Source organism: Mastigoproctus giganteus, chromosome 7 (assembly GCF_048544385.1).
Source record: "Mastigoproctus giganteus isolate SK-2022 chromosome 7, ASM4854438v1, whole genome shotgun sequence".
Classification (NCBI taxonomy): domain Eukaryota; kingdom Metazoa; phylum Arthropoda; class Arachnida; order Uropygi; family Thelyphonidae; genus Mastigoproctus; species Mastigoproctus giganteus.
The window spans coordinates 180,854,493-180,882,014 of NC_143581.1; the positions used below are offsets into that span (position 1 = coordinate 180,854,493).

At 36.7% G+C, this 27,522-nt stretch overlaps 1 protein-coding gene across 1 annotated transcript in view; it reads right to left on the reverse strand.

The window, feature by feature from the left end:
• The window catches only part of LOC150083372 (mitochondrial outer membrane protein SLC25A46-like), a 234,928-nt gene that overhangs the window by 149,101 nt on the left and 58,305 nt on the right, over positions 1-27,522 (reverse strand). The window contains exons 4-5 of the mRNA XM_090378488.1: positions 17,093-17,170; positions 307-407 (exon numbers count right to left, since the gene is read on the reverse strand). Of these exons, the coding sequence (XP_090234614.1) occupies positions 307-407; positions 17,093-17,170 (179 nt within the window). The remainder of the gene's footprint in view (positions 1-306; positions 408-17,092; positions 17,171-27,522) is intronic.

Below are 27,522 nucleotides of genomic sequence, written 5' to 3' on the forward strand. Positions count from 1 at the left end.
AATAGGGTCCAGATGGCTAAATAATCAGAGAAATAACAGAACATAACACTACACAACAAACCACTCCCGACACACTTTAAATCTCTGCCCTCCACAGAGTTCTGTGTCACACAAACAGAGTACACAAGGCAGAGATGGGGGAACCCCTGGTGCCGTCAGACAACTAATACACTTTACACAATGTATTATATTTTTTTCAATTAAAAGCTGTTTTTGCAACTATCCATGTATGTGCCCAAATACTTTTTATTATATAGTGTACAATATTTGCAAACAGCCTATGCAAAATATATATTCAATACTGACCTAGGAAATGGAGTAAACTCTGCTATTGCAGTTTCTGTAGCTATAGTTAATCCTCTAATGATGAAAATGCTTCCTGTTCCTTTCCATAATGTCGACAATCCCTGCAAAATATTACAACTAACAAATAAGCATATGAATGAACTGCAATGTATACAACAGAATATGAGAATAATTAACAGTCTACTACAGAAGTATTGGAAAACACATTAAAAGCATTCAACATGATGAAAATAAGAGTTTCAAAAATAATTATTTTTTAGGCATTTCTTCCGAACAGTTTATATTATTTAGAATACTACTAACTCTTCAAAAGAAATGAGGATGTTAGCATGACTCACTGGTATAAATGTGTTAATACTGAAAAACATAAATGTAATTAAAATCCGAAACACTTCTATTAGTTTATATAATGTATAGTTTTTTTTTTTTTTTTTTTTTATGTAAATCCCAAACACGAGAGATATTAGAACCTATAGTACAGTAAACCCCCACTATGTGCAGTATCTGTATTCGCGATCGCTGATTTAATATAAAATGAAACCTAAAAAAATTTGAATTTTAAAGCGCCGTGAACATTTTCAGCCATAAAAAAACATGAACGTGGCTAAAATTATCTTTCCCGGTCAAAACAGCACTCAGTGGGTGGAGGAGAGGGGTGAGACAAAATCACGAGCGTGGATGTTTCTCACTAATCCTTGTTCAGTATGTGTTATGCACTTATCATGGAAGGTTTCTTCGTTTGCTTTTAATTTATATGCTTATAAATTGAATAAATTTATCAATATATAAATTGATATGCTTACCAAAGTGATAAATCTACCATTTTGCAGTGTAAAACAGACTTTTTTTCGAGTGTGTTAACGGAAGAAAGTGACTTTATTGTGGACAAATTCTAACCAGTACAAAAATATGGCTACGAATAACAAGGAAAATATGAAAAGATCAAAGGTGATGACATTAGTGAATAAAATTTTGAGTTATTAGACAAAATTTCTCATTGTGAAAGTGTACCTTCACAGGTACACTTTCACGTACCTCAGTGGCAAAACATTACAAAATCAATGAGTCAACAGTACGATCAATCAAAAAATCAGAAGAAAAAATCCGCCGTAGTGTCCATGAAAACGCGCTAATTGCTTCAAAAATTTGCTCTGTAACTCGTGATGTTAAATTAGAAAAAATGGAAAAAGCTTTAAATCAGTGGACAGAAGACCGAACTCAAAATAAAATTCCGCTAAGTTCACTCATCATTCGTGAAAAGGCAAAACTCCTTTATCAACACTTTAGCGAAACAGGTGATAGCACTGACAGGATAAGTTTTTTACTTAGCAAAGGTGCTGGTTCAAAAGATTTGTTTGAAATTTCTAATAAATATTACATTTAACATTAAATTGTTTCTTCTTTTCATTTCGATGCCATATGCTTACATTTCACTATGTACTGTCTATGTACATAGTCATATTATGAAGGTACATATAATACATACATAGACAAAATTTTAGACTAGTTTTTCTTATATATTTCATACTTCGGAATGGAACCCCTTTATTACTATGGGAGCCATAACTCAGTATTCACGTTTTCGGTATTCGCTGCATTTCTTAGGAACGTAACCCCCACGAATAGCGGGGGTTTACTGTACTTAGTACCGTGCTTGGATTGAAGGATGAGAAGACGAAAGACAATATCTGTTGACATTGGACTTGAACTTCTGTAGACTGTAATTTTCAGGAAATATGTATGAAGGAAGTTTGTTCCAGAAAACGGCAGTTGAATGAATAAACGGGGAAGATGAAAAGTTGGTCCTGTGAGTTTGAAGTTGGAGAGTAAATGGATGTTGGCTGGTGACGGCACGTGTTCGGACTGTTTTGAAAGAGAGAGCAGGAATTATAGAAGCCAATTCAGAAGAACAGTGCCCTGGAAGTATCTGTAGAAAAGGCACGCAGCAGAAACAGAACGTTTATGAGGCAGAGAGTGGAGAGACTATTAGAGATGAATCATTAATTAACCTAACTGCCCTCTTCTGAACGGAATCAAGAAGCCTGAGACAGGTTTTGGGGGCACCACCCCAGATGTGGGAACAATATTCCATGGTAGGGCGGATTTGTGATTTATACAGAGTGAACAGCTGTTTGGAAGAAAAGTAACACCGAGAGCGAAAGAGAAAAACAAGTTTTTTAGATGCAGAGGAAGCAATATTTGTAATGTGCTTGTGGCAAGAGAGATTAGAAGTCAGGGTAATCTCCAAAATGAATATATAATCTGGCCTAGAAATCGGAGTGACACCAAAGATAAGCATAGGAGCAGAAGAATCCTTTTTGCGAGATATAAGACAAGACTGAGTTTTAAAAGGATTCAAATCAACTAAGTTGTCTTTGCCCCACTGGAGAATTACCTGGAGATCGGCATTTAAGGAATTGGTAGCAGATTTTCAGAAAGTTGAAGCTGATTGAGCAGGGCAAGGTTTCTCAAAATGGAAAGTGGAATGCAATGTCCTATCATTGGCAAAACTATGGATAGGATTTCCAGTCAATGGAAGGTCATTAATATACAAGAGGAAAAGAGTGGGGGGAAAAACTGTACCTTGGGGAACACCAGCATCAGTGGAGAAGTCAGAAGACAGAGAGCCATCTACCATCACTCTCAGTGAACGATCAGAGAGAAAACTGGATAACCAATTACAAAAAACATTTGGGAAACTATAAGATGGAAGCTTGTTTAGAAGACCTTTATGCCAAACACGATCAAAAGCCTTTGAGATGTCAAGAGCAACTGCTTGTGTTTCACCAAACTTTTCCATTGAATTAGTCCATAAATGGGTAACATAAGCCAGAATATCACCAGTGGATCGACAGTGACGGAATCCATACTAGCAATCGTTGATCAGGCAGAAGGTTTCTAGGTAGTTTAAGAGTTGGCGGTTAATTGATTTCTCCATTACTTTAGAAAGAGTAGAAGTGACTGCAATGGTACGATAACTGGATGGAAGGGATTTGTCACCCTTTTTAGGAACTGGCTGGATATGAGCAGATTTCCAAGCAGAAGGAAAAACACCTTTGGAACAAGAAAGTGAAAAAAGGTGGCAAAGAAGAGGAATAAGTTCAGAAGTACAGGTTTTGAGAACAAGTGGAGAAATACCATCGGGACCCGGAGCTTTCTAGAGTCCTTCTGACATCCTTTTCACGGAAGACCACAGGAAGCATTGAATGGAACATGTTGATTCCGGGTGGGAGGTGTTTTACCAAGATCATTAATAACAAGTTGGAAGAAATATTGGATGCTAGCAGGTCAGCTTTATCCTTGGCTGAAGTGACAACAGAACCATCTGGTTTGGACAGAGGTGGGAGCAGAGATGGGCAAAAATTGCAGCCAATAACTTTGGCAAGAGATCAGAATGCTCAGCTACCAGTAGGGCAAGAAGCAAGTTTTCTACTCTTAGCCTGTTCAAAATCTAGTTCGGACTGATTAATAACTGCTTTACAATTGTTGCGAGTTTTGGTGTAGGCAGAAAATGAAACTGAAGAAATGGAAACAAGGCGATTGCGATATGCAACGTTCTTTTTCTTGAACAGCCTTAGCAAATTTATTGGAAAACCAAGGTTTAGATAAAGTGGAGTGTGGAATAAAGGATCCCATTCCTTCAAGAATAATTTCACTGACACGATCTGAACAAACGTTGACATCAGATGTTTTGAAACAGTAATCCAACCAAGGAAAAGAAATCTCACAGGTCATCCCATTTTGCATTCTTGTAATGCCAAACATACAAGGTTGGGAATAGCCATGAGATAAACAATCCATTGGAGAAGAAACAATTACCAAATTGTGATCTGAGGTGGCTAAAGGACCACTTACTTTGACTGTGTACTTAGAGGGGTTGTTAGTGAGAAAAACATCAAGCGTGTTGGCTGTATAGTTAGGATTATCTGGTATTCTTGTAGGCAAACGAACAAGCTGTGCAAGGTCATTAGTAATTGCAAAAGCCTCAGCATCTCGACTTGCTGGGTCGGTGTGACTAGAAAACGGAAGCCAGCTGGAGTTGTAAACATTACAATCACCAAGGAAAATTACCTCACTGTTAGGAAAGTTGGACTGGAGAAAGTCAAGTTGCAAAGAGAGGAAGTCAAAGAGCTCCAAGTGATTAGTGGAGTTGTGGGAACAGTAGAGACAATAGATGAATTTGACAGAATAAGGTAGAGAGATTTTAAGCCAGAGAAGATCGAAAAGAGGAGATTCCAAATTACCAAGTCTCTGACAGGGACTATCGGAATGGAAATATGCACAAGTACCACCTTTGAGGCGAAAAGAATCACACAGCAAATAATTTGGGCAACTGAGATGAGCAATAGTTGAATCAATCGATAACTGAGATTCTGTGAGAAAAAGAACATGGGGTTTGGCTGACTGCAAGTGGTAATGGTCATCATTGAGATTAGAATTGAGACCACGTATATTTGCGAAATGAACTAGGAAGTGTTTGGGAGGTTTAGATCTTTTCGCAGATAAGCTTACTCTATTAGTTTGACAATTCATGGTGTATTCAATAAAAAAAAAGAAAGTGGGGGGACGTGCTGCAAGGGCTCGCCAATGCCTGTTTGGTTATATAGTGCCAAGAATTTTGTAATGAGGTCTATCACCATGTCACACTTTCTTATGCAGAATGCTTTATTTGGTATAAAGCAGATACAGCAACTGGAGAAATAAACTGTCTCATTTTAAGTTCAGTAGTAATTGTAGTAGTAGAGGCACATGATGCAAGAAAGCAAAGTTATGTAGCATCAGGCAAAAAAATAATAATAAATAAAACCCAATTCACTAATCCATTCCCTCTAAGTTTGTCCAGTTCCTCGTTGAATTCATTTAAGCTAACAACTTCCAGAATGACAGATAGAAGTTTGTTCCAGCAATCAACTACCTGCTGGCTAAAGGCCAATTTCCACACATCTGTTCTACAACCGTCTTTCCTCAGTTTGAATTTATGTCCCCTCAGGTTCATAATCTGAGCAAGAGGCAGAATCCCATCAGAATTGAGCCTACTAAACCCATTCAAGGCCATATGCAACTTAATCAGATCACCTCGCAGGTGCCTAATCTCCAGATGCTGCAATCCACAGAACTTAGGCCTTTCTTGGTAAGAGCATCCCTTCGTTCCCCTCACCAATCTTGTTGCCCTTTTCTGTACGCACTCAAGCTACTCTACATCCTTCGTAAAATGAGTCCTCCATACTTGTATGCAGTACTCAAGGCATGGCCTGACCATTGCCTCATACAAAGGGTAATCACCTCCTTTTCCCTAATAAAAAAATTCCTGTACATCATTGACCTGCTCTGGCAGCCTGTCTTACTGCTCAGAAAACTTCATATCTAACCGCACAATTACCTCCAGGTCTTTTTCATTTTCTACCACCCTAAGTGTAGTACCACACAGTTGGTACACTTCTCTGGGATTACTTCTACCTATATGCAGTACTTACATTTGCATTTGTCAATGTTAAACTTCAGTTACCACTTCTCAGCAGATTCATGACATCTGCAGGTAAGGTGCCAATGGTGCTTTACACTGTGTTATGCTTAGAAGCCACCTGAAGACTAAAATCTGAATCAAACATTGAGGAGTTGATCTGAAAAGGGTTTTGTTTCCAACATGATAATACTCACCCTCACAAAGTCCATGCAACTGTTGACACCATTTAAGATCCATGTCTTAAAACTTTACCCGACCTCACTTATTTTCCTGGTTTGGCTCCAAGTAATTATTTTTTTCTGGACCACTCAAAGTGATATCATAGGAGAAAATGCTTCCATTCTCGTGATGAGATCCAAAAAAGCAGTACATGAGTGGGTCAGCAAGTGATCATAGAAAATATCTGACAATATTCGATCATTAGTGAAACTAATGCTTGGATATTGTCAAAATAATGAGCTTCCTAACAATAGATGTGAATAAAGATTCATTTATTTAAATTTTGCTGTTTTTATTTGAACCACTCATGATACAGATTACAACTATCACACAATATATCACATTATGTTTTTATTCCAGCTGGGGACTGCCTGTAACTGGTGAAAAGGTAATTAGTTATTGCTTAAAATTTCTAGTAACACAGAAAATGGGAAGAAGATTCATTGGGTTGAAGATGGAAACTGTTTATTTTACAACTTTGCTAAGTTGTAAGAAAGAAGATGAGGATCAACATACCACACTGTGGGGGAAGAAAGGCTATTTTATGTACATTTAATGAGTAGAGAAGTTTCAGTGCCTATGTACAAAATCAGTTCATTCGATGTGAAAGCAATAAGAGCTTCATCCAGTCCACCAATGCTAGGGAAGATTAATTAGCAGCCAGTATGCAACAGTATGGTCATACCGGTTGTTAAAATGTCTAAAAACTTCCGTACTGATTGGTTGGGGGAGTCCGACGAGTTTACTCACTGAGAAAGGAAAAAAAAAAAAAAAATGTCCCCGTTGATTTTGGCCTGCACTGGATGGGGGAGTGTTGTACTGTTGCCAATCACACCATAATGTACAGTTTCGAGGTCAGTTCCCATAGGTTTGCTTTCTAAGGTTGGTAACTCTGGAGAGGTGTGAATTCCTTGTGGCAAAGATAAAGAACATCCACACAAGAACTACAGGAAATCTTGGCAAAGTTTAACCCTTAAACTAGTTTGCTGTTATGGCATTTGTATTTTTGCTCTCTCGGTAAACAGACAGTTGGTATTATCAGTCTGAAATATAAGTTGAATCCCTTGTAACCTTCCAGTTTCACTCTTTTCCACGTCAGTAGTTTGAGCTGATTTCAGGCACTGAGCTTGTGTGTGTGTGTGTGCTCCTTAATTCTCAAAAGTTCACTCACAGCAATAAGTAACGTGTGTGGAGTTTTACTTTGTGAGTAGTGTTTTTAAATTGTATTTATAATAAATTGTTTAAATTGCAACCCTTAGAATGAAGAGGCAACATAGTTTGGATAAATTTTTGAACATTTCTACTAATTGTTCAACAACAGAAATGGAACAAACAAGAGAGAGCTATGATACTGTTGATATTGAACTACGACTTGGAAATTTGTCTAAAACTGTGCAACAATTAATACAGCGACTGAAATATTTTCTCATTCTGAGCAAAACACAATAAACAATTTGCATTTCTGGAATGAAAAGGCGGCTCCATAGCCAGGTGGGAAGGAGCAGCAGTGCATAGCACATGTTTCTTGATTAGACCGGGGTTCGAGCCCATCACCACCAAATACGGAGGATGCGGAAAGGTCAGGGAATGTTGTTATTTGGTTTTTTAGGAGCATTAGCAACTAAGGCCATATTGCTCCGGGGATATGCGGTGGTCATTCCCTGACCTTTCCGCATCCTCCGTATTTGGTAGTCACAGGCTTGAACCCCAGTCTAATCAAGAAGCGTGTGCTACGCACTGCTGCTCCTGCCCACCTGGCTACGGAGGCGCCTAGGTCAGGGAATGACCACTGCATATTCCCGGAGCAATATGGCCTTAGTTGCTAATGCTCCTAAAAAAACCAAATAACAACAATAACAACTGGAATGAAAAGCAATTGGATTATTTCAAAAATAAGTACAAATGGCTTATTATTGCCAGCGATGTGAATGTGGGATGCCAGTGGTGCTCAAAGGCTTTATCTTTAAGCACTTTCAGTGCTAAACACTTACATATTTTATCAGAGTGGCAATCATGTTCTGTCAAAGCTCACAGTTCTAATAAAAAGAATATGCAATCATCAATGAGAAAAAAACTGAAAGAACATCATGAGTCAGCTTCACACAAAAAAAGCATTACATATAATCAAAACATCCGAAAAAAATTATTTCAAACAGTATTGACATGGCTAATGAAAAATATTTAAACAGCACTATAAACATCTTTAATACCATTTATTCCATAATTAAAAGCAATAAGCCATTCACTGACATGGAACATTTAATAGCTTTGCAAAAAAAGAATAACGTCGATTTGGGAGTATCTTTGCACTCTAGATTTATGGTCCCACTTGTCACTAAACACAGCTCCACTGAAATGAGAAAGAAAGTTTTTGGAAAACTGGTAAGTCAAGGAAGTAAAATTTCAGTTATTACTGACAAAGCTTCAACTATTTCACATAAGAGCATCTTAATAGTTTATTTAAAATCAGAAATTCAAAAATGTGAAGATAGTTTAACTGTTTTTGTTGATCTTGTGGAGTTAGAAGGAACAACATCTGAAATAATTTACCAAACTTTGATATCAGATCTGGAGAAGTATTGTTTCAATGAAAATTATTTATGTGAAAATCTTATTGGATTTTGTGCAGATGGAGCCATTGTGATGTTAGGAAAAATGTCAGGAGTTCTGGAAAAATTTTTGAAAAATTTCCAAATGTTTGTACCTGGCACTGTCTCGCCCACCGTATTCAGTTGTCTCTTGACGATGCAATAAGAGATGTAAAACAAGTAAACTACTTTTGGCATTTTTTTGATAAACTTAGTTTATTTTCATACTTCAAATAAGCATCAAAAAGAGTTAAATGATATTTCTAAAGAGTTTGCAACTAAAGTACTGAAAATAGGGAGAATATTTGGACCTCGATAGGCAGCCTGCAGTGCTAGAACTGCAAAAGCTGTTTGGAAGTCCTATGAAACTTTGTGTGTTCACTTTAATAAAAACCATGAAGTGGGAATGGTGAAACATTTCAAAAATGAAAATTTTTTTAACGATCTGGCCTTAATTAATAACATCCTAGAGATTACAAGAGAGAAATATTTCATTAATTAAAGCTGACAGATTAATTTGTCGAACAATAAAATCAATTGAATACAGTGAAACTTCTCCTAACGGACACCTCTCTACAATGGACATTTTCAAATTCCCCAACTCACCTCTATTGGTTTTAACGTGTTTGCAACTTCTGTCTAGCGGACATTCTCTGTAACGGACATGGACAGGCAATCTGCACTGTTTCGTTTAGATTAGCACTAAATTTGATCTCCCCATAATGGACTGCGGGAGAGCTCACGGCCCTTTTTCTAGGAACTTTTCTTCCACATATTGCCTCAATCGTGTGTTTATTTTCTATTTCCAATTCTCTGAATTTTATCAAGGTTTATGTCACGGTTCTAAACCCTTTTTCAAGAATTTTAAGGCACGTGTAAAACTTCTGATGAATTCAGTGTGTGCGTGGGGGGGGGGGAATTTGGTCGGCCTTTCGTCTTTTCAGTTTCAGTTTCATTCAGTGTCGTGTGAAGTGCACAGTGTCTTCTCGTAAACATTTAACTTTAAAAGATAAAGTCGAACTCGTTAATGCGTATGATCGACAAAAAAATAGTATTCGCAATCTTACTGCAAAATTCAAAATCAGGAAGACGCAGGTAAGTGACATCCTAAAGGAAAAAAATGAACTGCTCAAACAATTCTGGCAACACGGAAATGATCAGGTTCAAAAATCATTCCCGAAAACTGTTGGACTTCAAATTTGTCGCGCACATGCTAAAATAATTCCCATTAATGGGCCTATTATTAGGGAAAAGGCTTTGGAGGTTGCGAAATCTATGGGAGTAAATGAGTTCAAAGCTTCTGTGGGATGGCTAGACAAGTTCAAAACTCGGCATAAAATTTCTTGGAAAACCGTAAGTGCTGAAGGTGGATCTGTTGATACTGGGGTTGTAACAGAGTGGACCGTTAAATTGGAAGATTTATGTCGTGATTTTGAAGCTAAGGATATTTACAACTGTGACGAAATAGGGTTGTTTTTTAAAGCTCTTTCTGAAAAAACAAGAGTCTAAAAAACGAAAAGTGCCAGGGCGGAAAAATTTCTAAGAAACGCTTGACTGCCGAGAGACTTTGAACAACCTCTTGTTATAGGAAAACCACAAAATCCTCATTGTTTCAAGGGCATAAAGTTGAATCTTTTGAATGTTGACTGGAAGTCTAATAAAAAAACGTGGATGACACGAGATATCATGAGTGAAGTCACTTTAACCAAAACATGATTCGTCAAAACAAAAATTATTCTTTTCATGGATAATGCTGCATCTCACCCACACATTGAATTATCCAACATTCAAATCTTTTGTCTGCCACCAAACACATCTGCAGAGTGTCAGCCCTTGGATCAAGGGATAATAAAAAATTTTAAACTTCACTACAGAAAACGTGTTTTAAGACATCTCGTTGCAAACATGAACGATGTAACATGTGCGAGTGACCTTGCAAAGAAAATCAGCATTCTATATGCAATTCAATGGATTTCCTCTTCAGTAAATGCAATTAGAAAACAAACTGTCGTGAACTGTTTTGTAAAGTCTGGCTTCTCAAATGCAAAAATTGAAGTTGTGAACAGCAACGTGGAGCACCAAGAAGAACAAGAACTTCAACATCTATTGATAATGTACGATACTTCAGCTACAAGTGACCCTGGCTACAAAGATATAGACTCGAACCTCACTACAGAAGATGGTGCTCTAGATATCAACGACATTATCATCGATATTGTTCAAGAAGTTCCTCATGAGGATGAAGAAATGGAAGGAGGTCATTCTGTCGAAGAACATATTAACGACGAACCACCGATGAAAATAGAAGAAGCACTCATACAAATCAATCGTTTAAAAATGTTTTTCGCTGCTGAAGACGATACTGAAGGACTTTCAATGGTTTCTTCACTCCAAACAAATGTTGAAAACAAAATTATCAGCCAGAAGAAGGTGCAGAAGAAAATAAGTGATTGTTGTATGTATTTTTCTTAAGATAAAGTCATAATATGCATAGCACAATTGTATGTATATTATTTACAAAAATATTGTGCAAAATCTGTATATAATTTAATTTAATTTTACATTAAATGTTTAACGATTTTTCTTTATCTTTTATGTATGTAATTGTATATTATTTACAAAAATATTGTTCAAAATCTGTATATATTTTAATTTAATTTTACATTAAACGTTTAACGATTTTTCTTTCTTTCTTTTTTTTTTCTCCCTCAGACTTCTTGTTAGTGGACATTTCTCTCTAACGGACAAATTTTCGTTCCCCATGGCTGTCCGTTAAAGGGAAGTTTCACTCTGTATATGAAATCAAATAAAGGACCACATGAAAAAGAAGCAGAAGATATTAAGAAAAATATGTATAATATACCATTTGAAGTAGAGCAAAAAATAACACTGATTCCCAGAGGAAAAATTGTTTGATCGTCTAATACATTTTATGATAATGTGATTGCTGTTCAATGAAGTAAAGGAGAAATATAATGATCTTCTGAGTTATTTCAACCTTTTAAACCCTGAAACTTGGCAAGTCATGTTTGTGAAGCTCCATGGATTGAAGGTGAAAATAAATTAAAACAATCAAGTCAACTTATTAAATACAATATTCCATTAAATGACTTTCAAGATTTTGTGGATAGCAGATGTTGTTATTGTTATTTGGTTTTTAGGAGCATTAGCAACTAAGGCCATATTGCTCCGGGATATGCGGTGGTCATTCCCTTGAATGACCTTTCCGCATCCTCCGTATGCCAAGGTGACGGGCTCGAACCCCGGTCTAATCAAGAAGTGTGTGCTAACGCACCGCTGCTCCTTCCCACCTGGCTACGTTGATAGCAGAGATATGTATAATGATATCATGTATAATGTGCCTGAGCCTGACAGTATTTTAAAGGCTAAAAGAATCTTAAAAGTGATCACTGTTAATGCTGTGGAAGCTGAAAGAGGCTTTAGTATGATGAATAACATTATTGAGAATAAACGAGATTCTCTCACTATGGAAACAACAAGTCACCTAATGACCATAAATTTAATGGGAAAATCCCTGAAAAATTTGATGCAATTGCTTACGTCAAATCAGGGCTCAGGCAGGGACATTAACTAGCAAGTGATAATTGTATCTGAAAAAAAAAAGGCATCAAAAATAATTTCCCAAAACCAATCAATGATTTGGAAATTATTAGAATAATGTGTTTTTTTTTTTTTTTTTTTTTTTTTTTTTTATGAAAACCCCAAACACGAGTGGTATTATAACCTATAGTACTTAGTACAGTGCTTGGGTTGGAGGTTGAAAAGACAAAAGAAGATATTTGTTGACATTACTTGGACTTCTGTATACTGTAATATTCAGGAAATATGTAATGAAGGAAGGTTGTTCCAGAAAACGGCAGTTGATGAATAAATGAAGAAGATGAAAAGTTGGTTTCTGTGAATTTGAAGTTGGACAGTAAGTGGATGTTGGCTGATGGCAGCAAGTGTTCGGACAGCTTTGAAAGAGAGAGCGGGAATTATAGAAGCCAATTCAGAAGAACAGTGCCCATGGAAGTATCTGTAGAAAAGGCATGCAACAGAAACAGTACATTTATAAGACAGTGGAGAGACTCCGTTAAAAATGAGTCATTAATTAACCTAACTGCCCTCTTCTGAATGAAATCTAGAAACCTGAGAGAGGTTTTAGGGGCACCGCACCAGATGTGGGAACAATATTCAATGGTGGGGCGGATTTGCAATTTGTATGGAGTGAACAGTGGTTTGGAAGAAAAGTAACACTGAGAGCGAAGGAGAAAACCAAATTTACTAGATGCAGGGAAAGCAATATTTGTAATTTGCTTGTGCCCAGAGAGATTAGAAGTCAGGGTAATCCCAAAAGAGAGATATCATCTTGCCTAGAAATCGGAGTGTCACCAAAGATAAGCATAGGAGCAGAAGAATCCTTTTTTGCGAGATATAAGACAAGACTGAGTTTCAGAATGATTGAACTCAACTAAGTTGTCTTTGCCCCACTGCAGAATTACCTGGAGATCAAAATTAAAGGAATTGGTAGCAGATATTTGAGAAGTTGAAGCTAATAGAGCAGGGCAAGGTTTCTCAAACTGGAAAGTGGAATGCAATGTGCTATCATCAGCAAAACTATGGATAAGATTTCTAGGCAATGGAAGGTCATTAACATACAAGAGGAAAAGAGAGGAGAAAAGAATTGAACCTTGGGGGACACCAGCATTAGTGAAGTCAGAAGACAGAGCAATCTACCATCACCCTCAGTGAATGATCAGAGAGAAAACTAGATAATGAATTACAAAAAACAGTTGGCAAACCATACGATGGAAGCTTGTTTAGATGACCTTTATGCCAAACACAATCAAAAGCCTTTGAGATGTCAAGAGCAACTGCTTGGGTTTCACCGAACTATTCTATTCAATTGTCCATAAATGGGTAACATAAGCCAGAATATCACCAGTGGATCGACACTGATGGAATCCATACTGGCGATTATTGATCAGACGGAAGGTTTCTAGGTAGTTTTAGAATTGGCGGTTAATTGATTTCTCCATTACTTTAGAAAGAGTAAAAGTAATTGCAATGGGAAGATATTTGGATGGGAGGGACTTGTAACCCTTTTTAGGAACTGGCTGGATATGAGCAAATTTCCAAGCAGAAGGAAAAACACCTTTGGAATAAGAAAGCGAAAAAAAAAAGCGGCAAAGAACAGGAGTAAACTCAGGAGCACAAAGGTTTTGAGAACAAGTGGAGAAATACCATCAGGACCCGGAGCTTTCTTAGCATGAAGATTTGTCAAAAATCCTTCTGATATCCTTATGACAGAAGACCACAGGAGGCACTGAATGGAGCGTGTTGGGAATGGTGGGAGGTGTTTTACAAAGATCATTAATACAAGAGATGGAAGGAAAATGGAATGCTAGCAGGTCAGCTTTATCATTGGCTGAAGTGACAACAGAGCCATCTGTTTTTGACAGAGGTGGGAGCAGAGAGGAGCAAAAGTTGTGGCCAATAACTCTGGCAAGAGACCAGAATGCTCGGCTACCAATAGGGCAAGAAGCAAGTTTACTATTCTTAGCCTGTTCAAAATCTACTTTGGACTGATTAATAACTGCTTTACAATTGTTCAAGCTTTGGCATAGGCAGAAAATAAAACTGAAGAATTGGAAACAAGCCAATTACAATATGCAACATTCTTTTCTTCAACAGCCTTAGCATATTTATTGGAAAACCAAGGTTTAGACAAAGGACGAGATTTTAAAGTGGAGTGTGGAATAAAGGATTCCATTCCTACAAGAATAATTTCACTGACACGATCTGGGCAACCATTGCATCAGAAGTTTTAAAGCTCTGACCAAGGAAAAGAAGAAAAGAAATCTCGCAGGTCATCCCATTTTGCACTCTTTTAATGCAAACAACACGAGGTTGAGAATAGCCATGAGAAAAAGGCTCCATCGGAGAAGAGACAATTACCAAATTGTGATCTGAGGTGACTAGAAAACCACTCACTTTGACTGTGTACTTAGATGGGTTGTTTTTGAGAAAAAGATCAAGAGTGTTGTCTGTATGGTTAGGATTGTCCAGTATTCTAGTAGGTAAATGAACAATTTGTGCGAAGTCATTAGTAATTGCTAAAGCCTCAGCATCTCGACCAGCTGGGTCTGTGTGACTAGAAAACTAAGGCCAGCTGTAGTTGTGAACATTAAAATCACCACGGAAAATTACCTCACTGTTAGGAAAGTTGGACTGGAGAAAGCCAAGTTGCTAAAAGAGGAAGTCAAAGAGCTCCAACTGATTAGTGGAGTTGGGAGAATGGTAGAGACAAATTAATTTGACAGAATGAGGTAGAGAGATTTTAAGCCAGAGAAGATCAAAAAGAGGAGATTCCAAATTACCAAGTCTCTGACAAGGAATATCGGAACGGACATATGCATAAGTACCACCTTTGAGGCGAAAGGAATCATACAGTGAATAATTTCGGAAATAGATGAGCAGTAGTTGAATCAACCAATAAATGGGATTCTGTCAGGAAAAGTACGTGGGGTTTGGCAGACTACAAGTGGAAATGGACATCGTTGAGAAGAACTGAGACCACGTATATTTGTGAAAAGAACTAGGAAATGTTTGGGAGGTTTATATCTTTTCGCAGATAAGCTTACTCTCTTAGTTTGACAATTCTAAGAAAAGTGGGGGGGGACATGCTGTATGAAGGAATGAAATTTTTGGATATGGCATACACATGGTAAGAATATACTCAGATCCTTGACATAACTTGGCATCAACAATGCTCCCCACATGTAGAGGTAGCAAGATTATACACTAGCTGATGCAGAAGCCTCCTAGAGAGTTATCAATAGGTTTGGTCTGGTGTACTAACTAGTGGCTGGCCTGCAAACACTGTTTTAGAGCTGTACCCTCAAAATGTAAGGAAGACTGGATCTCACCATGATGTCCACATAACCTCAAAAGTCATACTGCATGATGGAAGAGATGGGGAGGGGTTGATCAGAATTCAGCTCTGTAGACTAAACAAGGGTTCAACCACTTCAAGGCTGCAATAAGCAAAGTGATGGTATTGCACCAGTTGATGAGAGTCATCTACTACCTAGTATTTTCTGATAACACAGAGGTACAGCATTCCTCCATGTGGTGTGGGTGCCACACCTCGACCCCTGTTTATGTTGGTTCACACCTGGGTGGTCACCACCGTGTGCTTGTGTATGGAGGTTATACCCAGGGTTACTAACAGTCTCACCATCGTGAAGGTGCAAGCAAAGGATTTGGCTGTCACCGACCATCAGGACTTCGCTGAAATTGGGTTAACTTGACTTGAGTGTCAACCAAATATCAGTTCCACCAGTGTTTTAGGCTCCCAGGTAGCAAGTACGGCTTGTATGGCATATCTGAATGAATGTCTGTGACAATCTAAAGTACAACAATGTACAACATTGTTGACTAAAAATTATGTTTATTTCAATATTATTTATGTTAATTAAAATTTGTTTCTTTTTCTTCCATTACAATGTGTTTTTCTTATTTTTGATTACCTGCATTTCCTATACATAATTTTACCTTAGAGTACCGGTTGTTAAATAATTTGAATATTACTACTGATTATACCAGATGCCAACACTGAAAATATTATTTAATTTTTTTTTTTTTTTAAAACACATCTTGGGTTATATTCAATGGACTGTCACATTGCATCTGTTCATAATGCTACATAATTCAACCCCGGGGGCTCACATCTGGTGAGTATGGGCTTGGCAAACTCAGGGTCCTGAGCTGGATATCATCATTCTTCTCTTTCTTGGTGATGCCTTCTACTTCTCTCTCTCTCTCTTACACACACACACACAGGGGGTAACTCCGGATTTTTTTTTTTTTTTTTTTTGGGCTGGTGCAGCATAAGCCTCAGGCTTCCTTGTACCATATGGCTAATAATAATAATAAAGTAAATAAAAATAATTACAAAAAAAAAAAAAAAAACTGATTTAAGAAAAAAAAAATCAAGTGTACCCAAAATTTAACATATTGTATACAATTACCCAACTTGCTAATTTCTTTTCTGGCAGTTGATTCCCAGACTAGATTGTTACCAATCCCTTGGGATTTGCAATAATGCAGTCAGTTTGCCATCCACGATTGTTCCTTATAGAGAACACATACAGGACACAAAAATCTTGCACTTTTCCTGTGTATACATACTAAGTATATTTATATGAAAAATGTACATACATAAACAGAAGAATTGTAAACTGTAACTTGTAAATTGTAAACTCAAAATGTAAACCATAACAACTGTACAAAACTAAATACTAAAGCATTTGTCAAAGCACAGATTCCTAAAAATCAGTAATATCATAACAAATAATGCTAATCTACGGGTGTCATTTTGGATAGTTAGCAAGTTCATGTACACAAAAAAATAAAATTATATTTTAAACATTAACAAAGTCAAATGACAACATTAATTATGAACATAAAAAGTAAGCTATCATCAAATTAGAAACCAGCAAACACATACCTGCCTCCTCTGCAGATTTGCCATCACAGGGAATAAAGTAAAAGGAGTTAAATGATACTTAAAGGACTTTCCATGTACCTATTAATAGAGTTATCCAGTAAACACTAATGTATATCATAATTTTAAAAAAATAAACATTTTATAATAAATTTATTTCCTATTAATTTGATTTTTTTTTTTAATGCACTTCATGTGTAATAATCAAATGTTTTATGAAATTCCACCAGTTATATAAAACTAATTATAACCAAATTTTCCATTACAATTTGATTAATAACCTTTATTATCCTTAGGCAAAATTTAGGGATTGAAAATCCCTAAATTTTGCAAATTACAAATTAGTAATATTACAAATTTGTAATTATAGATAAAGTAGTATTACAAATAAAATTATAACTCAACTATAGAGATATTGTATATAATGTTTAGCAAGTAGTCAATATTCATAATACACCAGGAAGAATTTAATGCTTACAGGAATTATTTTATTGCTTATAGCCAGACCTAGAGTTTCTACTGATTCTTTTCACTAGAGGAAAATGGGTTAAAAAAATAAAGAAACAAAGATGGTAGGATTATTCACTAGTAGTGCTTTCAAGCATAGTCGCAGAAAATGATATACTGCAAAAAATAAAAATGTTAATAAAAAATGATACATGAATTTTGAAGCTTGAAAGCAAGAAAAGTTAAGTGTGAAAATTATTTTTTGTTATTAATTTAACAAATATATAAATTATATATTTGTTATAAATAGTAATATATTATTACTATTATATAAAAAGATATGTGAAATATGTTGTATTTCAAGTTTTAATAAAATACATGAGAAATAAGTAAAGTGCATTGTGTGAACTTTGTGAAAGTACTGTACTACTTTCAAAGAAGTGTATTAAGTAGTGCACTTTTAGTAATATAATGACCATGAAAAGGATAATCTGCCATTTAGCTATGTCTCATCATTTAAATAACCAACAACTTAAACTTTTAATGATGTCCTTTGTTTTAAAAAAGTGCAATGAGATACCCTGGTAATTCATTACGAAGGCAACGTACAAGGTGATTTTTAATTCATCATACCATTTTATCCATCTGAGAATATAAAATATTGTTTAGAAACAAAAATTAACACTTGAACAATACTTAGCAGTGTTGGGAAATTCATGTTGCCATGATATGTTCAGTGTGTCCTCCATATTTAACAATAACTTGTCTAGTCAGAGTGTGAAGTTGCAAAGAACACACTGATTTTTCCACCAACACAAAAAAAAATTACCTTCATTTGCTTTCCTTAATATGGAAATGGTTCGTGGATTCTTCTGAAAACTGTCTTTGAGAAAATGCCAGAGATAAAAATCACATGAGTTTAAATTAAGTAACATTGAAAGTTTGTTTGTTTGTTGTTTGGTTTTTAGGAGCATTAGCAACTAAGGCCATATTGCTCCGGGATATGCGGTGGCCATTCCCTGACCTTTCCGCATCCTCCGTATTTGGTGGTGATGGGCTTGAACCCCGGTCTAATCAAGAAGCGTGTGCATTAGCATTAGTAGAGGCATTTGATGCAAGAAAGCAAGCTTATGCAGCATCAGCCAAAAAAAAAAAAAAAAACCCACTTCCACTTCACCCCTCTGTTCGTTCAAAATACCTGTCCAGCTGAGCCTTAAACTTATTTAGGCTATCAACCTCCACCACAAGGGATGGAAGTCTGTTCCACCAACCAACCACCCGCTGACTAAAGGCAAATTTCCGCACGTCTATCCTACATCTGTCTTTCCTTAATTTGAATTTATGCCCTCTCAGGTGATTTTTCTGAGCTAGAGGAAGAATCCCATCAGCATTGAGCATGCTTAAACCATTCAAGGCTTTATACACCTCTATCAGATCACCTCGCTGGTGCCTAGTCTCCAGACACTGTAATTTGCAAAACTTAAGCCTCTCTTCGTAAGACCCTTTGTTCCATTCACTAATCTTGTTGCCCTTCTCTGTACTCGTTCCAGCAGCTCTACATCCTTCTTGAAATGAGGCCTCCAGACCTGTATACAGTACTCTAGGTGTGGCCTGACCATTGCCTTATACAATGGAATAATCACCTCCTTATCCCTGCTGGAAAAATTCCTGTATATCATTGACAATACTCCATGAGCTACTCTTGCAGCCTGTCTGCACTGCTCAGAGAACTTCATATCTGCCTGCACAACCACCCCCAAGTCCCTTTCATTCTCTACCACTGTCAGTGTAGTACCACAGAGTTGATACGTTGCTCTGGGGTTGCTGTTTCCCATGTGTAGTACTTTATTTTTGTCAATGTTAAACTTCATTTGCCACCTCTCAGCCCATCTGCTCAACCTTTCCAGATCCTGTTGCAGCAGCATAGTGTCAGTAGCATCCTTGACAACCCTGCCAACCTTTGTATCGTCTGCAAACTTGGACATTAAGCTTGATATACCATCATCAATATCATTTATAAATACAGAAAACAATAATGGACCCAACACTGAGCCCTGAGGGACTCCACTAATAACATTAGTCCACGATGAGCAGTGTCCATTGATTACCACTCTCTGTCTTCTCCCCCTCAACCACCCCTTTATCCATAGCAGCAATTTGCCTCCAATGTCACACTGCTCCAATTTGTGTAGCAGTCTTCCATGTGCAACAGTATCAAAAGCCTTTCTAAGATCCAAGTATATAATATCAAAGTTATTCCCTGCATCCAGTTTTTTGTGACTGCATCATAGTATCCAATCAAGTTGGTCAGGCAAGACTTCCCCTTAACAAAACCATGCTGTGTCTGAGCTATAACTGAAGTCTTGTCTAAATGATCCTGCAGTGCTTCTTTAACCAGTGCCTCCATTAATTTTCTTGGCACAGAAGTTAAGCTCACAGGTCTATAATTACTTGTGTCAGCCTTTGATCCTCTTTTGTGAATTGGGGTCACATTTGCACATTTCCAGTCTATGGGTACCTCCCCTGAGTCCAAGGAAGCTCTCATAATTATGGCTAAGGGTTTGCTTACTTCCTTTGCTGCCTCCTTTAATATAACTGGATAGATCCCATCCACCCCGGGTGCCTTTCTTGTGTTTATCTTCAACAGTTTCTCCTCCACTTTACTCCCAGTTATTTCAAGATTCTGTAGCTTACTGCTAGAGTTGAATACACCTCTGGCATTCCCCTTGCTGAATAACTCCTCATGTGTGAATGTCGATGCAAAATATTCATTTAGTTTGTTAGCTACCTGAGCAGGATCATCAACAGTTGACCCATCAATATCAAGTGGACCAATCTGATTCATCCCCTTCCTTCTAGAGTTTACATAAGTAAAGAACTCTTTGCTGTTTTTCTTTGCATCCCTTGCCAAGGATTTCTCGTAATCTGCCTTCGCCTGCCTAACCTCCTTTTTAACTTGGTTGCATATCAACTTGTATCTATCATAGGCTTCTGTGTCATGTGTTAATATGTAAGTATCCCATGCATTTTTCTTCTCTGCCATATGCCTCATTAGTTCATCTGACATCCATTTTGGCCTAAACCTTGAACAATATTTCTTAGTTGGTATGTAAAGCCTAGTAGCTTCCAAGATAAGTTCTTTGAATGCTTCCCATTTTGAATTTGCTGTTGGTAACATCATCAGTTGGTCCCACTGTATAGAATTTAAATACTGTCTCGGTCCATCGTAGTCGCCTTTACGGAAGCAATAACCCTTCCCTTTACCCCTAATGGTAGTTACCTCTTTGAGTAAATCCCACTTCAGCACACTGTGATCACTGCCACCTAGTGGTTCATTTATCTGCAGATTCTTAATGCATGAAGAATCACTGCTGATAATCAAATCAAGAGTATTACTCCCTCTAGTTGCCTCCCGAACATGCTGATGTAGAAAACAATCATCCAATAAATCCACAAAAGCCCTGTTGTGTGTGAGTAACCAGCCCCCAAATTCCAGTCAATATCTGGGAAATTAAAATCTCCCATTATAAGACTCTCTGATTTACTGGCCCACTCTATTTCCCTGTACAGTTCCTTATTATACTCATCAGAGTCATTAGGCCTATAGCACACTCCTACTCTCAATTTTGATCTCCCAATGCTTATGTCACACCAAACTGATTCAACACTGCACTGTCCAGCGATGTCGACTGGCTTCACTTCCTTGGTTTTTATGTGTTTCTTAACTAATAGCATAACTCCTCCCCCCTTCCTATCCTGTCTACCCTTTCTGTAGACGTTGTACTCCCCAAATTGCAGTTCTGCATCCCTTATATCTGTGTGACACCACGTCTCTGATATCCCAACAATATCTGCCTTTGATGTTTTGAGCAATACCTCGAATTCATCAAATTTATTTACTAAACTCCTAGCATTGGTGTACACGCAAGTATACCTGCACCTGTTTCTATTCTTAGCTACCCTAACACAACCCATGTGTTTACTTGTACTGCAATGGCTCCCAGCAGTCTCTGAAATACCATGCATCTTGTTTTTCAGGCTTCTGCTCATTCTAATAGAAGCAGTGCAAGAATCTCTTTCACCTCTGCCAGTGGCTACTGTCAATCTATTGGTCTTTGTCTCCCCCCAAGCTAGCAGTTTTCCGACCCACCTAACACTGCCTTGAAAGCATCAGCAAATATTCTTGCACCCTTTCTATTTAAGTGTATCCCATCCCTGTAGAAGCAATCTCTCCTGTTAACAAGTACAGTCCAGGCTGAAAAAAATTCTACCCCTTGAGCCTTGCACAATCTTTCCAGGGCCGAATTGATCGACAAGGCTCTCATCATATACTCCCTCCTATCGTGTCTGGGCAGAATTGCAGACACTTTCAAATTCAACCCTAATTCTCGGCTTTTGTTCAACAGTGACCTGTACTTGTTAAGTAATTCTGCCGGTCTCCTACTCTTAATATTATTAGTGCCAACGTGTACAACTATATCACCTTTTGTGCCCTTAAAAGATGATATTCGCTCTACAACGTCATCAACCTTTGCCCCTGGCAGACATACCCTGGTCCTGTTCCACCTATCTTTTTTACGAAGCACGTTCCCCGTTTCCCTGACAATAGAGTCACCAACAACTACTAGTTCCTTCGGGACCAGCGCATTCTGCCTTGGGGGTTGTCTCTGTGTCACGCGATGCCCAAGTGCAAGCTCTGGCGTTGATGTGTGCAGCTGAGAGCTTGATGGGCCCCTCAATTTAGTTTCTTCGAGGGCATCCACCCTGTCCTTCAAGCTCTCATATAGACCCACAAGAACGCCGAGTTGTTGCCTGATATCGATACACTCCTTGCATCGCGCACACACAAAGACATCCCCCTTGGCAGTATCATGTCCCGTACCCGAATGCTCTGCAAACATCAAGCAAACAGTGCATTTTATAAGGCTGTGAGTCAGAGGACAACTGTCCCCCTCAGTTCTGCTCTGAGCCACAGCGCTTCCATTAGCTTGAGCCTTTTGCTTTGCTGCTCTGGTCTGAGTCATGATTCTATTAATTTATTAATTAATTATAATTAATTATGTTATGTTATTAATTATGTTAAATATAATTAATTATATTACGTTTGTAATCTAAGTCGTTATATGTATTTATTTAAATGTACAATTTAACTGCTAACGAAGTTCAACTAACGCTATCTAGTACGGTATATAACTATCGTATCACAAAGGCGGGAAAATTACGAACGGTAGCGGAGTTGAAACACGTGGAAACCCTTACCGATACTTTTATGCAATTACAAGGCCGAGTAAAGAATAAATACACCAAATTAATCAGAAAATTACAAAATAATGTTATACTACTAAATTTAAATCAAAGGTTTTAGAAAAACAATAATTTCAAATCAATAAATAAGAAAAATCCACTTAGCGGCTTTGAACACGACCGTCTCTAGTAGCCTCGTCAGCAGACTCCCAAATGAAGGAGCAGCAGTGCGTAGCACTGCTGCTCCTTCCCACCTGGCTACGGAGGTGACAACATTGAAAGTCACACCGGTCCTTTAAAATTATACCTCAGAGCAGTGGTTACAAACTACCAAGTCAAAAATTTCATCTTATAGAAGTACAGATATATTGCCCCCATACTGCAATAATGGAGTATGGGGACAATATATCAAAAAATGAGAAAGGGCATATGTCTGAAAGTGCATTGAGGCACTTTCAGACATATGCAACAACTTCGTTGGTGCCCCAATGGTTTATACTTTGTTGGTGCCCCAAAAGTTGGTGCTTTATAACTGGCACTAAACAATATGTAGTATTTTCAGGTTTAAGTATTATTATTTGTGTACTTTGTAGTCGTAAAGTTATAAAACACTTCCCCTCCCATGTGGTTTTGTTTCTTATAATGTAGAATTTACAAAAATTAAAGCTTCCCTTTCAGACATTATTATTATTAGCCATATGGTGCAAGAAAGCCTGAGGCTTATGCTGAACCAGCCAAAAAATTTCTGAGTTACCCTGTGTGAGAGAGAGAGAGAGAGAGAGAGAGAGAGAGAGAGAGAGAGAGAGAGAGAGAGAGAGAGAGAGAGAGAGAGTAGAAGGGAATCGCCAAGAGAGAAAAATGATGATATCCAGCTCAGGACCCTGGGTGTGCCAAGCCCATACTCACCAGATGTGAGCCCCTTATCAATATCTCAATTAATAAGAAATTAATGGGAAGCATTCAAAGACATAAATCATAAAAACTAAGATATTATTCAAGGCTTAGACCTAAATGGATAGCAGATGAACTGATAAGACTTGTGGCAGCAAAGAAAAATGTATGGAATGCACATAAATGAACAGGTGTACAGAAGTCGACAGCAGATATAAACTAATCTGCAATCAAGTCAAAAAGGAGGTTAGCCAAGGTAAGGAAGATTATGAGAAGTCTCTGGCAAAGAACACAGAGAAAAGCAGCAAAGACTTCTTTACTTATATAAACAGCAGAACTATGACATTAGTTAGTGCTTTTGCATCATTACTACACAGTTGAATTTTTTTGACAACTGAAGTTTGCACATTAGCATCCTCATTGCAACGTTTCATACTGTGAAATCCATCATGAGTTGCCCTCCTTTACTTCAAATAAGTAATGCTTCCCCATTAGAAAAGATTAGTTATTTATTTTCAATTGAGTGCCACCACTCAAACAGCAATGTTTCGAAGCTATTTGGCTTCTCATCAGGGAGCAAGTTGGTACCCAGAGGTATAAGGGATGACAATTCAGCTGTGACTTAACAATATGAGAGATGCAAAAAGGTGTTTCCTTAGAGTAATAATATTTAAGGGAAGAAAGCCTCAGACTATGACATTAGTTAGTGTATATGCATCATTACTATGCTTACTCATCCATCTGGCCGCCCTTTACCTCCATTGCTTTTTTGTATTGAATGAAGTCTTATAATTTTTTGATCAGACTTCATATGTATCAATAAATTAATAGGTTATATTGGAAAAATATACATAATCAATATGCATATTTCGAAAACATAGATCATAAACTTCATTGAATCTGAAAAAAAAAAAAAAAAAAAAGAAGTCAACTTTTCAATAAACCATAAGAAAACCATGATTTTCAAAAATATTCTAGGAAAGCTAAGTTTCAGAGAACAAAAGGTAACTATACATTGCTCTCCACAATGCTAGGAAGGAAGGAAGAAAACAAGTAACTGGATTTCTGAATATTTCATTAAAATTTTCCAATGATGAAGAACTTAAGGTTAAGCTTATAAAATATGGCCTAATATCAAATTTATCCATTTTATCTATTTTCCATCTCATATCAAGTTATATATCCTTCATAACTATAAACTCATTCCAAGCAATTACCAGTGCAATAAATCATTGATATCAGTATGAAATTTAGTGCTTTTATCAGTATTAGTATAGTGGTTTTAGCATTATATAATGATACAAGGTAGAAATCTTACACAGCATCAGCCATTTAAAAAAATATATATAAAACAATTTATTTGCCCATCCTTTCTAATAATTTGTCCAACCTTCCTTTAAATGTATTCTAACTACACAGAGCACTAGTATAAGGTTGCTTCAACAATTAATTATTCTCTTGTTGAAAGTAAATTTTTGCACATCTACCCTGCAACCTCCCTTTTCCAATTTATGTTCCCTTGTGTGTATCATCCAAAAAAAGAGCAAAGGTACCATTAGCACTTAGTTTACTCAGCCCATTCAAATCCTTTAACACTTCAGCCAGTCTTTACATATGCCTAGTTTCCAGATATTACAAGTTAAAAAAAAAAAAAAAATGAAAGCTGAATAAAACAAACAAAGTAAAACTTAAAGGATCTTCATCCTTTGAGTTTCATTTTGAGTTTGAGGAAGAGAGAAAACTACATGAGGCAAGGTAAGGCAAATAAGAGAGTGGGAAAGTACTGAAAAATGTGAACAGCTAATATTACCCATCAAAGTATAAAATATACTGAAAAGTTCAGAGAAAACCAAACAACAGTTTGACAGAATTTCAAGGGCATTGGAATGAGTTTGACAAAATTTTTAAGTATATTACTTATGCAGATTTGTCAATTTTTGTAATTACTGAAATATTTAGAAAGTGACACCTTAATGTAAGATTAGCTGCTGCCACCACAAATACAGTAGACTGTCGAAATAACAGCAACCCCAAACAAATGCACATTCGAAATAACAGCACAATGAGATCTGATGTTTGCATACAACGCAGATGTTTTGCAGTGCCAAAAAAAGAAAATGGTATGTCACGTGATTAGTGTATTTACGTTTGCCATTTTGAAAGTGAACTGTCTGATATCATGGATTATACTGCTGTTTTACATTTATTTTAAATTAAAAACCCCTCCCTATGGCTCCTAAATTTGATAAACCTCATACAGAGGTGAAAAGAAGAACAACATTAAAGCTTAGTGACAAACTTGATATAATCCAAACTATTACATTAGAGTCACCCGGAATGTTAATTCATATACCCATGTGTATTGTGTCTGTAAATTGCGTGTGTTCTCTGGTCGCTTTGTCTATTTTGCTGAATGAAAAATCTACGCCTGAGACCCACTAACTCAACCAAGAAGTGAAAAAAAAATCTATAAAAGTTCTTTGTGTCATCGACAGGATTCGAACCCAGGCCTTTTCCACCCAGTGTGGGGAGGATGGTGATGATACCACTGTGCTACTTGTGCAGACTAAACTCAATATAATAAAGAAAATAGAATAGGCCGTAAGCAGAAGTATATTAATGGCAGAATATAACATTGGATCACCAACATGTTTATGTTTTTTTTATGTGCAGTTAATAAAATTGCATTCTTAATCTCTCTATTTCTTAAACACATTGAAAATAAAACTTTCTAGATAAGAATGCAATTTTATTAACTGCACATAAAAAATACATAAACATGTTGACAATCCAATGTTACATTCTGCCATTAATACACTTCTGCTTATGCCTTGAATCCTCGAAGGTGCAGTTATTCTGAAAGTCTACTGTATCCTTATATTTCAGGTTTAAAAAGAAGGAAGAATTTCTAAACAGGAATGGGATAAATAATTCTTGAATATTTTCTTATGTGATTCTGTGAGTGTATAATTAATATTAATTATTTATGAAACACTGCAATATCGCAGTGCTTCATAAATTTTATTTAATAAGATATATAATATTTAACATACACATATACACATATATATATATATATATATATATATATATATATTGCTATATGTAGCCGGAATAGTGTAATGTTATTATTACTGCTGTATTAGCACAGTGGTGGTCAACCTTTTCCTGAAATGTGCCACATTATGTTGGAATTCATCTTGTGCCATACAGAAACAGATCCAGCAGCTAATGGAATTAATACACTTTCCCCTCCACTGATCCATGCCTCACCCCACTAAGTGTTTTTAGTGGGACCAGGCATGAAGGAATTTTACATTCCTTTATCCTACATAAAGGAATTTTATGCTAAAGCATATATAATAAAAAAAAAATTTAATGATTGTTTAATTGTTCAATTTTTAAATTAAAACAATTTTACATTTATAAAACAAATTTAATATAGGTTCATGAATAACTGTCGTTCATCCTTACAGAATCAATGTCAGAAGGGGTTCACTAATGTCCCTACTTACCTGTACTAAATTCATGCTAAAAGGTGGTAAATATGAACCATAGGTTCCCCCATCACTTTGAAACCAAAGTCATAATTAATGGCAATAATAGTGCAATTTAAACTATAATTTAAATTCCACTATTATTGCCATTCACTTCTCATTATTCAAATCAGTTGTATAATTTGTTTTGACTCTTGATATTTTAAGGAGTCCTTATGTGCTGTAATGTAATAACTAGATCGTATGTATAGCTTAGCTTAATTTTCAGCACTCACCTCATAGTAATCGCTTAGCTGGTGGAGGGTTTTATCACATACATAGTGGTTATAGGATTCTAATACTTTACAGGGATTA